The sequence below is a fragment of the Bos taurus genome, chromosome 3 (genome assembly GCF_002263795.3).
Source record: "Bos taurus isolate L1 Dominette 01449 registration number 42190680 breed Hereford chromosome 3, ARS-UCD2.0, whole genome shotgun sequence".
Lineage (NCBI taxonomy): Eukaryota > Metazoa > Chordata > Mammalia > Artiodactyla > Bovidae > Bos > Bos taurus.
This window is the reverse complement of record NC_037330.1, coordinates 11,712,180-11,728,643: the sequence shown is the minus strand read 5'-3', so window position 1 is coordinate 11,728,643 and position 16,464 is coordinate 11,712,180. Positions and strand designations below refer to the sequence as shown.

General features: G+C 42.0%; 2 protein-coding genes across 4 annotated transcripts; both read left to right on the top strand.

Annotated features, from left to right (window-relative positions):
* The first annotated feature begins 2,927 nt into the window (after positions 1-2,927).
* LOC509005 (T-cell surface glycoprotein CD1b-2-like) lies at positions 2,928-6,214 on the top strand. Its single transcript, XM_059884945.1, is given in 5 exon segments — positions 2,928-2,967; positions 3,703-3,978; positions 4,643-4,921; positions 5,142-5,420; positions 5,885-6,214. Coding segments are annotated over 5 exon segments (972 nt in total). The 3' UTR covers positions 5,983-6,214.
* Positions 6,215-10,855: 4,641 nt separating this feature from the next.
* On the top strand, positions 10,856-15,514 carry CD1B (CD1b molecule). 3 transcript variants are annotated; one of them, XM_059883098.1, is made up of 6 exons: positions 10,856-10,966; positions 12,184-12,450; positions 13,112-13,390; positions 13,684-13,962; positions 14,466-14,559; positions 15,197-15,514. In XM_059883098.1, coding segments are annotated over exons 1-6 (942 nt in total). In that variant the 5' UTR covers positions 10,856-10,965; the 3' UTR covers positions 15,219-15,514. The 3 variants fall into 3 exon arrangements, with proteins under 3 accessions (XP_059739081.1, XP_024842776.1, NP_001039486.1); XM_024987008.2 differs by lacking the exon at positions 10,856-10,966 and adding an exon at positions 11,677-11,929 and having other exon boundaries at positions 13,244-13,390; NM_001046021.1 differs by lacking the exon at positions 10,856-10,966 and adding an exon at positions 11,869-11,929 and having other exon boundaries at positions 15,197-15,218.
* Positions 15,515-16,464: the final 950 nt, after the last annotated feature.

Below are 16,464 nucleotides of genomic sequence, written 5' to 3'. Positions count from 1 at the left end.
GCTTGGTATGTCTTGCCCTGGAACTTGTTGGCCCTTGTGTGGTGCTTGGTTTCAGTGTCGGTATGGAAGCATTTGATGAGCTCCTGTCAATTAATTTTCCTTGGAGTCAGGAGTTCCCTGGAGTCAGGGTTTGGATTTAAGCCTCCTGCTTCCAGTTATTGGTCTTATTTTTACACTAGTTTCAAAACTGCTCCTTCTATACAGCAACATTGATAAAACATCTATGTTAAAGATGAAAAGTTTCTCTACCGTGAGGGTCACCCAGAGAGGTTCACAGTGTTACATGGAGAAGAGAAGAGGGAGGAGGGAGTTAGAGGTGACCCGAATGAGATGAGGTGGAATCAATAGTGGAGAGAGTGGGCTAGCCAATAATCACTTCCTTATGTGCACTTCACAACTGGACCGCTCAGAGATGTTCACGGAGTTATACAGAGAAGAGAAGCAGGAGGAAGGAGACAGAGGTGGCCAGAAGTATAAAAGGGGGGAATGAAAAGGAGGGAGACAGATCCAGCCAGTAATCAGGTTCCCTACGTATTCTCCACCGTCTGGAACACACAGAAATTCAGAGTTGGGTAGAGTAGAGAGGGGTTAGGGAGGAGACACAGGCAACCTGGTGGAGAAAGAGGAGAGTCCAAAGGGAGAGAGAGCAGTTAAGCCAGTAATCTCGTTCCCTAGAGAAAAATGGGTACTGAAGTTTGGGTTCTTAAAGGTACAAAATTGGTAACAAATACATAAAAGCAAAAATTAAAAATCTAGAGTAGAGCTTGGAATTTTAAAAATATGATGTTAAAGAATAGAAGAAGGAAAAGAAAGAGAGAAAAAACGAACAAACAAAAACAAACAAGGTTGCGAAAATTATAAAGAAAATATAGGTACAAAATAGATAACTAATACCAAAAAGCAAAAGTTAAAAATCTAGAGTAGAGTTTGGAATTTCAGATATACAATGTTATATAAAAGAAGAAAAGAAAGAAACAGAGAAAAAAAAAAGTCACAGAAATTATAAAAAAACTATAGGTACAAAATTGATAACAAATACCAAAAAGCTAAAATTAAAAACCTAGAGTAGAGTTTGGAATTTCAAAAATACAATGTTAAAGAAAAGAAGAAGAAACAAAACAAAACAAAAAACCAAGGTCAAAAAATTATAAAAATATATATATATGAAGTTTGCTGAAGAAAAAAAATAGCGTCTTTTTTTCTTGCAAAGTAATAGGTTATAAAAGTGAAAATTAAAGGAATAAAAGAGGACTTAAAATTTTTTTAAAAAATTAAAAAAGAAAGAAAGAAAGAATGATCATAAAAATAGTAAAAATATATCAAGGACTTTCTCTGGTTTTGTTGTGAGTATTGTGGGTTCAGTTCATTTTTGGCTAGTTCCTTGGTCCGACTTTTATTTCTCAAGATCTATAGGCCCCTTCCTATGTAGTCGGTAGTAACCACAGGGTTTTAATCTATTGCCTGTAGCTTCCAAGGCGGTTCCCTCTGTTATAGCTTCTTCTGTTTGCTGGACTCTTCAATGTCTGGTTTCCCCCCTGACACAAAGGAGATGGTGGAGGACACTTTTTTTTTTTTTTTTCCTTTTTAGGCTCTCTTGTTCAGTCGCGCTGTGGGGAGGAAGGGAGGGATGCTGCAAACAAGTAACACTGGCGTGTGCTCGCAGTGCCTCAGCCACACTGGGTCTGCCCCCCGTTCATGGTGCGTGTAGCCTCCCTGCCCACACTGCTCAGGCTCTAGGTTGTTCCCCCGGGAACCATCCGACGCCGGCCCTGGGCTGCCTGCTCCTCCCAGGTCCAAGCTGCTCAGGTTCAGGCACTCGGGTAGTCCTCAGAGGCGCAGACTTGGTTGGGCCTGCGTTTTGTGCCCTTCCCAGGTCCGAGCAGCTCAGGTGATGAGGTGTTTAGCGAGCGTGATTGCTGCGGCTTATCGCCTCCCCGCGGCTCAGTTATCTAGGTGTACAACCGACGCACCTTCTCAGGGAAATGTTGACCATCCAGACCCCCCAAGAGTTTTAGTTAGCAAAGAAGCCTGCTTACAGTTTTATAGATAACGTCTCTCTGGGGCTGCAATTGCTCACTTCCGGCTCTGGATACTTATCACCGGAAGGGGAAGGTCTGCAGCCGGCTATCTCTGTTCAATCCTTTGTTCTGTGCGCGTGCCTCAAGGTGTCTTAGGTTAGGGCTGGCTTTTCGCGTGGTAGATATCCCACAGTCTGGTTTGCTAGCCCAGATTATTTCGCTCAGATAGCGCTCAGGGTTTTCAGGCCAGGTCCTTACTCTAAGTGATGCAGCCAGCGCCTCCCTGCCCAGCCCCCGCTTGCTAATGGCGTGTGCAGGTGTCTGCACTGCTTCTCCACTGGGGGAGTTACGTAGGGCTCGCAATCTGCGAGTTTTAATTGTTTATTTATTTTTTCTCCCTGTTATGTTGCCCTCTGTGCTTCCAAAGCTCGGCACACATTCGGCAGTGAGAAGGTTTCCTGATGTTTGGAAACTTCTCTCTTTTTAAGACTCCCTTCCCGGGACGGAACTCCATCCCTTCCTCTTTTGTCTCTTTTTTTGTCTTTTATGTTTTTTCCTACCTCCTTTCGAAGACTTGGGTTGCTTTTCTAGGTGCCTGATGTACTCTACTGGCATTCAGAAGTTGTTTTGTGGAATTTACTCGGCTTTTAAATGCTCTTTTGATGAGTTTGTGGGGGAGAAAGTGTTCTCCCTGTCCTACTCCTTTGTCATTTGGCTCCTCCCTCCATCTGTAATTTTCAACCTCAAAAATTCCTGTGGTGTAAGAGAATTTTGGTCAGAATATAAACTATTTATTATATTTAATTCTGGGATTTGGGCCCCAGAATCAAATATAAAAAAGACAGTGATTGTTAACACACATGCACACTCAGAAAATTTAACGTGGAATTAAAAAGCCAGGTAAGAAGAATGAGATACGAAAGAAGGGCCATTGAGATGTTGGGAAGAGGTAATGACAAAGTGCCAGCGGTGAGAAGGCCATGGGGAGGGCGAACAAGATAGGTAGAGAAGCCAAAGGTATTCTAGATTAAAGAGACGGGAAGCTAAGCAATTGTTTAATATTATCCTTTTATTTCAAAGATGTGGAAATAAGAACTGGGAAGGTGAAATAACCTTTCATCATCATTTGCTACCTTGGAAAATGGTTTTCCAAGGTAGTAAGTATAAAGGAAACTGAGTTCAAGGAACGGAAATGAGAGGCAGAGTGGGAGTCTAGAGCTGTGGGAGGTACAGTTTTTCTGAGACGTGCAATTTGGGGCTGAGATTTTTCAGCTGGGGAAGAGAGGAAGTCACTTTAGAGTACTGAGAAAAAGGTTTGCTGAAATAAGAGATTACATACCAGCTCTGAGAGTCAGAAGTTCTACTTCCCAGTGAAAGGCTGCCTCTACCTCTTCTATTGCCGGTGGTTATCCTCCCACGTGGTGACAATAAGGATGGTAAGAGTAACGCTGGCTGCTCCCAGCACAGGTGCAGGGGTTCTGGATAAAAGCATGCCACACCTACCACTGAGGGTCTGGGCTCTGCTGTCTCCAGCCCTCTCCCCTATTCTGGAGGCTGGGGATGGAGCCAGAGGGCTTGGGGAGAGAACTGTTTCAGGCTCTATATTGTTCAGACTCTGGGTGCTTTTTCATTCCATCCTGATTCTACATTTTTCCTCGTTCTTTTCAACCTTCCACCAACACAGTGTTCCACTGGCCAACCTCCTACCATATCATCCATATTTGGACCTTTGCCAACAGCTCCTGGGCTCAAAACCAAGGCTCAGGCTGGTTGGATGATTTGCAAATTCAAGGCTGGGATTCTGACTTGGGCACTACCATTTTCCTGAAGCCCTGGTCCAAGGGGAACTTTAGTGATGAAGCAATGACTGAGCTGCAGGACCTATTCCAAGTCTACTTCATTGGATTCACTCGGGTTGTGCAGGACCATGTCAGTGAGTTCCAGTTGGAATTTGAGTACAGTCCTCTGATCTGGAGAGACTCTCAATGGCTTTTCTCTCCCTTGGTGAGGCTACTGTTCCCTCTGATCATGGTCTACTCCTTCCCTCTTTACTCAACTACACGCACACAGCTCTCCAGAGTAGTCTCCAATCCTGACTCCTTACCTCCACCCAGTATCCCAGATTCTTCCTGTTTCTTGCACTTTTGTGTAATAGATGATGTTCCTGCTTTGTAGCCATTTCCTGTTTTGCGTGTATGTCACTTGCCACTTTCAAAACCTAGGAAAAACTCCTTTTCCTACTGTGTGCCTGAATGAACTAAAGTATGACTTCCCTATCCTCCAGTTCATATCCTCAAGCATCTGCTGCCTAATCTCCTCTCTCAGTGTAACCTTCCCCTTCACCCTGGAATGCTGCCCTCCTGACTCCATCACACATTGCTCCTCTTCTCCCCTCTTGCCCACTGTACATCCTTAAAAGAGCAAATCCCCACCGTTTACAATAGGCATACCTCTAACCAATGCTCTTCTTCCTGAAAAGTCCTGAATACTGAAATTGGTTTTTGACTTATAATTTCACATCTCAGACCTTTCTTGTCACTAAAACCCAAAGGCCTATGCCTTTTTCTCAGCCTTTTCTTCATTGTTTGCATTTTAATAACTTGTCTCAGTTTTCCTTTACACAGACCCCTTTGTGATCCAGGACATAGCAGGCTGTGAGCTGCATTCTGGGGAGGCCATAGAAAGCTCTTTGAGAGGAGCTTTAGGAGAACTGGATTTTGTGAGGATCCAGAATCATTCCTGTGTGCCTGCACCAGACAGTGGCAGCAGAGGGCAGAAGTTTTGTGCACTCACGACTCAGTATCCAGGCATCTCTGATATCATTGAGAGGCTCCTCTCAGAAACCTGTCTTCGATATCTCCTGGGTGTCCTCGATGCAGGGAAGGCAGAACTGCAGAAGCAAGGTTAGTGTTGTTCTTTCCGCAAAACTTTTCTATTTTACCTCCTATCACCTTCTTTAAATTCAAAAGTGGAGAATACCTGAATCCAGAGGAGTTTAATCAATAAATGATCTGATTCCCATAGGAGTGGAAGAGGCAAATATCCAAATTTGTGGGTTTCTGAGTCCCCATGCTCTGGAATAGAGTCATAATCTGACATTCTTACTCCTCCTTCCTACCCCAGTGAAGCCTGAAGCCTGGCTGTCCAGTGGCCCCACTCCTGGACCTGGCTGCCTACTGCTGGTCTGCCATGTCTCAGGATTCTACCCAAAACCTGTGCGGGTGATGTGGATGAGGGGTGAGCAGGAGCAGCCTGGCACTCAGCAAGGAGACATCATGCCCAATGCTGACTGAACTTGGTATCTCCGAGTAACCTTGGATGTGGCGACTGGGGGGGCGGCTGGGCTGAGTTGTTGAATGAAGCACAGCAGTCTAGGAGACCAGGACATCATCCTGTACTGGGGTGAGAAGGAACTGGAGTCCAGCTGGGGATGGGAGGAGGTGGTCTTCAAGAATAGAGGGCAGTCCTGAGAAATGGGAGAGACTTGATGGATGGACTATGGAGGGAGGGAAGGAGAAGGGGAAGAAAGAGTGACAGAGGGAAAGGTAGGAAGGAAGAGACAAAGAAAGAGAATTAGAGTTTGGGATTTATTTCTGAGACTCCAGTGCCAAAGGAATGAAAATAGCTGATCTAAGGCAGACAATAGGTAGGAATGAAGGACTATAAACTAGGTGGGATGGAGCAAGAAGAACAGACTGTAGATGGCTGTGAGAATACGACATTGGGGAATATGAGAAAGGGAATCAATGATGTCCAATCATCAAAAGCAGGTAACAGTGGGTGTTGACACTTGGATGGGCAAGAAGCCCTGGAGAACTAGAGAATGGATTTGAAGTGATATCCCTTTGTCTTCTCCAAATTGCCAGGACACCGCACATCCATTGGTTTGATACTTGTGGCAATAATAGTGCCCTCCTTGATCCTTTCGATATGCCTTGCATTATGGTTTTGGAGATGCTGGTGAGTTTTCATTTTTTAATCTTTCTTTTCTGTCCATCCTTTTATTCTTTCCCTCCATTTTATGTATTAATATTATGCCTTTTTAGCCTCAATATTTCCACTAGAAACTTTCCCCAACTCCCATCTGTAGGTAAATTTAGTTTTAAAAAATTGCAGTAAAATACATCATGGAGAATTTACTGCATTAGCATTTTTACACATATAGTTTAGTAGTCTTAAGTACATTCACATTTTATGCAGCCAATCTCTAGAACTCTTTTCATCTTGAAAAACTAGAAGTCTATGCCCATTAAACTACTTTCCCCAATCCTTGCTCCCTCAGACCATGGCAACCACCATTCTATTTTCAGTCTATATGAATCTCTATACTCTAGGTACCTCTAGAAGTGGAATCTTTTGCCTTTTGTGAATGGTTATTACATTTAGCATTATGTCCTCATAATTCATTCATGTGGTGATCTGTATTAGAATTTCTTTCCTTTTAAAGATTGTTTTGTTTACCTGTTGATCTCTCAACAGACACTTGGGTTAATTCAACAGTCACCTTTTGCCTGTTGTGAATTATGCTGCTATAAACATAGTGCACAAATATTACTTAAGAAGAGCAGTTTTTTGCTTGTGTTCTTAACAGGTCATATCAGAATATCTCATGAGCCCTGAATGTCTCCTTTTCCATTTGGAATAAGTATCCAGGAACCCTGAAACTCAAGTTGTCAGCCTAGGAGTCAATCTCATCATATTTCATCAAATGATCCTCACATTTGATCAAGTCATTGTTCCTGTGGGTTGTAAGATATATCATAATTTATACCCTAGCAGAAACATAAATGAAAATTATTATTATGAGATAATATCACTAGCAGGATCCACTCAGATTTCATAGATGTGATTTGTGAGAAAGAACATACCTTGAAATAAATGAAATGATGTACACTACTTCATGGTGACATGCCTTTGACTTCTTATTTAAAACTTTTTTTTGCTTCTGCTGAAATATCATTTTTCAAATTGAACTAACTGTAATTATGCTGAGGCAATTGTATTTGCAGAGCTGATGAGCATTTTTAACAAATGTCTCCATCTTGGCCTGAATGATTTTCTGACTATAATGGTTAGCTGAGCGACTTGTTTCTCCAGAAAGCCTTCCTTCGTGCTACAGTGGAAGTAACCCTCCCTTGACTGGTATCCTGCATAGACCCACTTTACTCATACCCAGAACACTACGGTTCTTATTGTTTTTCTTTTCTTTCTACTTATAAGTACCTTGAGAGAAGAACTTGCTTTTGGTGGATCTCTGGCCCAAATCATATGTTTTGTGTGTAGTGTTTTTATTGTTATTCTAAAGCTATCTGTGTGTATAGGCTAGTGAGATATGGTGTATAGTGAGACAGGTGGATAGTATGGAATATAGCGTATAGTGGATTTAAGTGAGTACATAATTGTGTTGATTCACAGGAAACTAGAATTTTCCCATGTGGAAAAGTTGATATGAGTAAATGAGTAAACCTGTAGTTTTAAACTTGAATTGCAAGTATAAATAAAAAATCATAATATTAAGACTTAAAAAAAAATGTCCTGGCCACTTAAAAAACCCTAAAATGAAGGCTTAGAACTCAGATTAAGGCGTTCACATAATATTTTCCCACTACAAGGAACCAAAGTATCTTGGAGAAATGGCTGATTTCTAGTTTGGAGCAGGAAGTTTCTCCAAGAGTCTGGAACACCTTTGCCATACCAGAAGGTGAAGGGAAGCTCAATGATAAATGTATGATAAAAGGATTAATAAGCGACTGGGTTGAAAAAACTCCCACGTCATAATTGGGACAGTTTGAGTCTCAAGAGAAACAATGGCTAGGATTTGATGTTGTTGTTTAATAGCTAAGTTGTGTTGAGTCTTTTTGACCCCATGGACTGCAGCATGCCAGGCTTCAGTGTCCTTCATGGTCTTCTGGGGATTGCTCAAATTCATGTCCATTGAATCACTGAAGCTATCTAATCATCTCATCCTCTTCCACTCCCTTCTCCTTTTGCCTTCCATCTTTCCCAGCACCAGAGTCTTTTCCAATTCATTGGCTCCTTACTTCAGGTGGCCAAAGTGCTGGAGCTTCAGCTTCATCATCAGTCTATCCAATGAATATTCAGGGTTGAATTCCTTTAAGACTGACTGGTTTGATCTCCTTGCAGTCCAAGGAACTCTCAAGAGTCTTATTCAGCCCTTCAGTTAGAAAATATCAATTCTTTGTCACTCAACCTTCTGAACAGTCCAGATCTTACATCCGTACATTGTTGTTGTTGCTCAGTCTCTCAGTCCCATCTGACTCTTTGTGACCCCATGGACTGCAGCACACCAGGTTTCCCTGTTCATCACAAATCTGGAGTTTTCTCAAACTCATGGCCATTTAATCAGTGGTGCTATCCAATCATCTCATCCTGTGTTGCCCCTTTCTCCTCTTGCCCTCAGTCTTTCCCAGCATCAGGGTCTTTTCCAATGAGTCGACTCTTCACATCAGGTGGCCAAAGTATAGGAGCTTCAGCTTCAGCATCCATCCTTCCAATGAATATTCAAGTTTGGCTTCCTTTAAGATACACTGGTTTGATCTCTTTGCTGTCCAAGGGACTATCAAGAGTCTTCTTCAGCACCACAGTTTGAAAGCATCAGTTCTTAGGCACTCAGCTTTCTTCATGGTCCAAATCTCACATCTGTACATGACTATTGGAAAAACCATAACTTTGACAATACAGACCTTTGTTATCAAGGTGATGTCTCTTCTTTTCAATATGCTGTCTAGGGCTGTCATTGCTTTTCTTCCAAGGGCAAGTGTCTTAATTTTGTGGCTGCAGTCATTGTTCACAGTGATTTTGGAGCCCAAGAAAATGAAATCTGCCACTGTTTCCATTTTTACCCATCTATTTGCTGTCGCAGAGAAGGCAATGGCACCCCACTCCAGTACTCTTGCCTGGAAAATCCTATGGATGGAGGAACCTGGTGGGCTGTAGTCCATGGGGTTGCTAAGAGTCGGACACGCCTGAGCAACTTCACTTTCACTTTTCACTTTCATGCATTGAGAAGGAAATGGCAACCCACTCCAGTGTTCTTGCCTGGAGAATCCCAGGGACGGGGGAGCCTGGTGGGCTGCTGTCCATGGGGTCGCACAGAGTTGGACATGACTGAAGCGACTTAGCAGCAGCAGCAGCAGCAGCAGCAGCAGCAGCATTTGCTGTCAAGTGATGGGACCAGCTGCCATGATCTTAGTTTTCTGAATATTGAGTTTTAAGCCAGCCTTTTCACTCTCCTATTTCACCTTCATGAAGAGACTCTTTAGTTGCACTTCACTTTTTCCATAAGGGTAGTGTCATCTGCACATTTTAGGTTATTGATATCTCTCTTGGCAATCTTGATTACAGCTTGTGCTTTGTCCAGCCTGGCTTTTTGTATGATGTACTCTGTATAGAAGCTAAATAAGCAGGTTGACAATATACAGCCTTGATGTACTCCTTTCCCAGTTTTCACCAGTTTGTTGTCCCATGTCCAGTTCTAACTGTTGCTCCTTGACCTGCATACAGGTTTCTCAAACCAACTCTTGAAGAATTTTCAAAAAATTGTTGTGATCCACACAAAGGTTTTAGCATAGTCAATGAAGTAGAAAGTGAAAGTCGCTCAGCTGTGTCAGGCCCTTTGCCACCCAATGGACTATACAGTCCATGGAATTCTCTAGACCAAAATACTGGAGAGGGTAGCTTTTCCCTTCTCCAGGGGATCCTCCCAACCCAGGGATCGAACCCAAGTCTCCTGCATTGCAGGTGGATTCTTTACTAGCTGAGCCACAAGGGAAATCTTCAGTGATGCAGAAGGAAATTCTCACATCCATACTCCATATGTATGTAGTTTTAATATTCTTTTTTTTGTTGTTGTTGTTTGTTTGGAGTTCCCTTCCTTTATCTATGTCCCAGCAGATGTTAACAATTTGATCTCCGCTTCCCCTACCTTTTCTAAATCCAGCTTGGACATCTAGAGGTTAACTTTTGGCACATGGTTTAAATTACAACATTAAAAACAAAAGTTATAGCACAGGTTACACGTTGCTTGAGTTTCCTTTGTTTAGTTTATCAACATGCCCAAAATCCAGAAATGGAAAAATTAAAACCACCAAATCAGTGAGTAATATTTAGTAAGAGTTTCTTGTGGATATGAAAGCAGTTCACAAATGGGGAGATTCCAAATTAAAAGATTGATGTGAAATTCAGGGGCATGAAATTACAGAATGACTTACAGAGCAAAAATGAGGAAGTTATTACTTTTTACAATGATTGGTTACTACAGTAGAAGTTTTTCTTGCCATTTTTATGTGGTTGACTTCTGTTTCTTTTATGATTGTCAGAGCCATTTACAAAACAAACCTGGCTTGGGTTTCACTTACTTTTGTGAAATAAGTTGGTTTTAGTTTTCTTACATGGCTTAAACGTTTTCATCTGTTCAGGAAATTCTCACATCCATACTCCATGCTTATGTAGTTTTAATACTCTTTAGATACTGTGACCACCACTCAGACTGTATAGGATTGCTCAGTAGCTGTCCTCAGGCAACCATTAGATACCAGCTCACTTGGGCAACTGCCTTGTACTTCAGTGGAAGGAACTCTGGTGTTTGCCGAAATCTTACTTCTGGACCTGAGGTGTGTGTCTTCCTTACTTTTGGAGTAGAGTTTAAGGTACTTGTTGTATTTATTTTTGTAGGGAACTTAAGGAAATCAGAGGTAAATTTTCATCTTTTTATCTCTACCATCTCAGTCTAATTTTCACCAATAAAGGCAAGATCTTGTTTACTGATCCTCTTGATTGGAGTAATTGAGATGTTGAAATAATTTGTTTCCACTCAGGTTTTCACTTTGGTACCAAGGGCCATTGAGAGAGCAGCCTTTGTAGTATTAGTGCGGAGTGAAAATCAAGCTCTGAGCACCGTACTTCCTGGACATCATCTTCATGTTCCAGTGAGTCTGTCAGTACCTTTAGCCAAGTATTAGCCAAGCAGGAGATGCACAGTACTGGATGCTTGGGGCTGGTGCACTGGGACGACCCAGAGGGAGGGGAGGGGAGGGAGGAGGGTGGAGGGTTCAGGATGGGGAACGCGGGTATACCTGTGGTGGATTCATTTTGATATTTGGCAAAACTAATACAATATTGTAAAGTTTAAAAATAAAATAAAATTTAAAAAAATTAAAAAAAATAAATAAAATATATGAATATATTTTGCAGACAGTAAAACAAAAAAATAAATAAATGGTATAGAGAGCATTGGTTCACTTTTCCAGTGTCTGACTCCTTGAAATGGGGCTAGGATTCTCAGAATCTCCCTTTCTATGGTATGTCTCCATTCTCAGAGGAGGTCTCTCTGTGAATGTACACCAAGGTACTGTGGCCACTCACACTGATCCATTTGGTATTCTCTCCAAGACCACCTGCACTACCTCTCTGTTACTGCTACATCACTTGTCAGTGTTATATTTGCTGTGTGAGAGAATGAGATAGGTGGACAAACCAAAGGAATACTTCTAGATTAAGAGAGACTGGAAGTTGAGCAATTGTTTAGTATTACCTTGTTATTGAATAGATGTGGCAATAAAGGATGAGGAAGGTGAAATAACTCTTCAGCATCACAAGGGAGCTTTTCCAGGGTAGAATGTATAAAAGAGATGAAGACCAAAGAATGGAAATGAGATGGAGTGGGAGTTCAGAGCTGTGGGAGGCACAGTTTTTCTGAGATGTGCAATGTGGGTCAAAGATTTGTCAGTTGGGGAAGAGAGGAAGTCAATTTAGAGTACTGAAAAAAAAAATGCTGAAATTAGAGATCAAATACCAGCTCTGAGAGTCAGAAGTTCTACTTCCCAGTGAAATGCTGCTTCTACCATTTCTGTTACTTGGAGTTATCCTCCCAGGTGGTGACAATGAGGATGGTAAGAATAACTCTGGCTGCTCCCAGCACAGGTATAGGGGTTCTGGATAAAAGCATGCTGCACCTATCACTAAGGGTCTGGGCTCTGCTGTCTCCAGCCGTTTCCCCTATTCTGGAGGCTGGGGATGGAGCCAGAAGCTTTGGGGACAGGGGACCATTTCAAGTTCTGTATTGTTGTTCAGACTCTGGGTTCTTTTTCATACTATCCTGATTCCACATTTCCCCCTCATTCTTCTTATCTTTCCACCACTACAGTGTTCCAGGGGCCAACCTCCTTCCATCTCATGCAGATTTCAACCTTTGTCAATAGCACATGGGCTCAAAATCAAGGCTCAGGCTGGTTGGATGACTTGCAGATTCATGGCTGGGAGAGTGACTCGGGCACTGCCATTTTCCTGAAGCCCTGGTCGAAGGGCAACTTTAGTGATGATGAGGTGACTGAGCTGGTGGACCTCTTCCGAGCCTACTTCATTGGATTCACTCGGGAAGTGCAGGACCGTGTCAATGAGTTCCAGTTGGAATGTGAGTATAGTCCTCTGATCTGGAAAGACTCTCAATGACTTTTCTTTCTCTTGTGTCAGGCTACTGCTCCCTCTGATGATGGTCCCTTTCCCCCCTCTTTATCCAACTGCATGTACACAATTGTGCAGAGTAGCCTTCAACCCCGACTCCATACCTCCATCTGGTATCTGAGATTCTTCCTGTTTCTTGCTCTCTTCTGTGTACATGACTACTCTTGTGGTTATTTCTTGTTTGCGTCTATGTAACTTGCTTCTCTAAAACCCCAAGGAAGAATCTCCTTTTCCTACTCTGTGCTTGACTGAACTTAAGTGTGACTTCCTACTCCTCCAATTGATGTCCTCAAGCATCTTCTGCCTGATCCCTTCTCTGCATGTAACCATTCTCTTCACCGTGGAATGCTGCACTTCTGACTCCATCACACGTTGCCCCTCTCCCCTCTTGCCCCCTCTACATCCTTAAAACAGCCTAACCCCACCATTGATGATATGCATACCTCTCCCCAGTGCTCTTTCTGAAAAGTCCTGAATACTGTAATTGGTTTTATGTCAATAATTTCACCTCTCAACTTGTTGCCACTAAAGTAAAAAATCCTATGCCTTTTTCTCGTCTCTTTCTTTCCTGTTTGCTTTTTAATAACTTGTCTCAGTTTTCTTTTACACAGACCCCTTTGTGATCCAGGTCACAGCAGGCTGTGAGCTGCATTCTGGGGAGGCCATAGAAAGCTCTTTGAGAGGAGCTTTAGGAGGACTGGATTTTGTGAGTATCCAGAATCATTCTTGTGTGCCTGCACCAGACAGCGGCAGCAGGGGGCAGAAGTTTTGTGCACTCACGACTCAGTATCAAGGCATCTCTGATATCATTGAGAGACTTCTCTCAGAAACCTGTCCTCGATATCTTCTGGGTGTCCTCGATGCAGGGAAGGCAGAACTGCAGAGGCAAGGTTAGTCTCATGCTCTCCCCAAGATGTTTCTATTTCTCCTCTCACAACTTTCTTTAAATTCATTTTGATATATGGCAAAACCAACACAGTATTGTAAAGTTAAAAAATAAAATTAAAAAAAATTTAAAAAATTCAAAAGTGAGAAGTACCTAAATAGAGAAACGATTAATCAATAAGTCAGTTGGTGCCCATAGGAGTGGAAGAGGAAACTGTCCAAATTTGTGGGTTTCTGAGTCCCCATGCTCTGGATTAGAGGCATAATCTGACATTCTTACTGCTTCTTCCTACCCCAGTGAAGCCTGAAGCCTGGCTGTCCAGTGGCCCCACTCCTGGGCCTGGCCGCCTACTGCTGGTGTGCCACGTCTCAGGATTCTACCCAAAACCTGTGCGGGTGATGTGGATGAGGGGCGAGCAGGAGCAGCCTGGCACTCAGCAAGGAGACCTCATGCCCAATGCAGACTGGACTTGGTATCTCCGAGTAACCCTAAATGTGGCAGCTGGGGAGGCAGCTGGCCTGAATTGCCGAGTGAAGCACAGCAGTCTAGGAGACCAGGACATCATCCTGTACTGGGGTAAGAAGGAACTGGGGCCCAACTGGGAATGGGAGGAAATGGCCCTCAAGAACAGAGAGGAGGACACAGGAAGGGGAGGGATTTGATGGGTGAGGGAAGGATGGAGGGAGGAAGACAGGCATGGAGAGAGGATAGGCGGGGAGGAAAGAGAATCAGGGAGACAGAAAGAGAGAGAGTCAGAGAGACAGAGTTTGAGATTTATTTCTAGGACTACAGTGCCAGAGGTATGAAAATAGCTGATCTAAGCTGTACAATAGATAAAAATGAAGTAGTCTTCACTACTACAGTAGTAGTCCCACTGTAGTCTCGGTGGGATTCAGCAAGAAGGAAAGATTAAGGGTGGCTGTGCGTATAAGACCTCTGGGAATATGAGAAAGGGAACCAGAGATGCCCATGCATCAGAAGCAGTTAATGATGGTGCAGACACTCAGATGGGTAAGAAGGCTTGGAGAACTAGAGAATGGGTTTGAAGTGACATTCCTTTGTCTTCTCCCAATTGCCAGGACACCCCACATCCATTGGCTTGATACTTGTGGCAATAATAATACCCTCCTTGATCCTTTTGATATGCCTTGCATTATGGTTTTGGAGACGCTGGTGAGTTTTCATTTTTTAATCTTTTTTTTCTGTCCATCCTTTTATTCTTTCCCTCCTTTTTATCTATTAATATTACATCTCTTTAGTCTCACAATTTCTGCTAAAACATTTCCCTTTTGTCCCCAACTCCCATCTGTAGGTAAATTTATTTTTTTTTAAATTGCGGTAAAATAAGTCTTGGAAAATTTACTGCATTAGCCATTTTTACACATATAGTTTAGTAGTATTAAGTACATTCACATTTATGCAGCCAATTCTTAGAATTCTTTTCATCTTGAAAAACTAGAAGTCTGTGCCCATTAAACCACTTTCCCCAATCCTTTCTCCCTCAGGCCCTGCCAACCACCATTCTACTTTCTGTCTATATGAATCTGTCTACTCTAGGTACCTCATAGAAATGAAATCATTTGTCATTTTGTGAATGGCCTACTCCACCTAGCATTATGTCCTCATAATTCATTCATGTGGTGGTCTGTATTAGAATTTTTTTCCTTTTAAATGTTGTTTTGTTTACCTGTTCATCTCTCAACAGATACCTGGGTTAATTCACATTTTAGCTGTTGTGAATAATGCTGCTATGTACATAGTGTACAAATATCTCTTAAGTTGAGCATTTTTTTGCTTGTGTTCTTAACAGGTCATATCAGAATATCTTGTGAGCCCTGACCATGTCTCCTTTTCCATTTGGAATAAGTATCCAGGAACCCTGAAACTCAACTTGTCAGTCTAGTAGTCAATCTCATCATATTTCATCAAATGATCATCACATTTGATCAAATCATTGTTTCTGTAAGTTGTAAGATAAATCATAATTTATACCCTAGCTGAAACATAAATGAAAATTGTTATTATGAGATAATATCACTAGCAGGATCCACTCAGATTTCATAGATGTGATTTGTGAGAAAGAATATACCTTGGAATAAATGAAATGATGTACACAACTGCATGGTGACATGCTTTTGAGTTCTTATTTAAAACTTTTTTTTTTTTTTTGCTTCTGCTGAAATATCATTTTTCAAATTGATCTAACTATAGTTATGCTGAGGTAATTGTATTTGAAGAGTTGCTGAGCATTTTTAACATAATTTCACTCTCTTTATTTGGATGATTTTCTAACTATGAGGGTCAGCTGAGCAGCTTGTTTCTCCAGATAGCATTCCTTACTGTTAGAGTAGAAGAAAGTCTCCCTTGTCTGGTATTGTGCAGAGATTCACTTTACTCATACCCAGAACACTGCAGTTCCTTTTCTTTTTCTTTTCCTTCTACTTATGAGTTCCTTAGAGAATGGCTTGTTCTCAGTGGATCCCTGTCAAAAACTTATTTCTGGTGGTAGAGTTATTACTGTTATTGTAAGACTATCATGTTTGTATAGGCTACTGAAATATAGGATACAGTGTGACGGGTGGATAGTATATAGTTTAGGTGATTATATAGTTGTGTTAATTCACTTGGAACCAAGATTTTCTGTCTAGAGAAGGTGATGCGAGATAGATGTAATATTAGACTCTGTAATCTTAAACTTGAATTGCAAGCATAATTAAAAAATCATAATATTTAGGATTAAAAAATGTCCTGACCACTTAAAAAGCCACAAAACCAAGACTTAGTGCTCACATTATGGCTTTGACATATTTTCACACTAAAGGCACCAAAGGACCTTGAAGAAATGGCTGATTTCTAGTTGGGGCAGAAAGATTCTTCAAGAGTCTGGAACAACTTTGCCATCAATTCAGTTTAGTTCAGTTCACTTGCTGAGTCATGTCCAACTCTTTGTGACCCCATGAACCGTAGCACACCAGGCCTCCCTGTCCATCACCAACTCCCTGAGTTAACCCAAACTCATGTTCATCGAGTTGGTGATGCCATCCAGCCATCTCATCCTTTGTCGTCCCCTTCTCCTCC

Coding starts and splice junctions, on each gene's coding strand:
- CD1B (NM_001046021.1), top strand. CDS start 11,869: ATGCTGCTTCTACCATTTCTGTTACTTGGAGTTATCCTCCCAGGTGGT. Junction 11,930..12,183: donor AGGTGGTGACAATGAGGATG/GTAAGAATAACT, acceptor CCACCACTACAG/TGTTCCAGGGGCCAACCTCC. Junction 13,391..13,683: donor GGCAGAACTGCAGAGGCAAG/GTTAGTCTCATG, acceptor TTCCTACCCCAG/TGAAGCCTGAAGCCTGGCTG.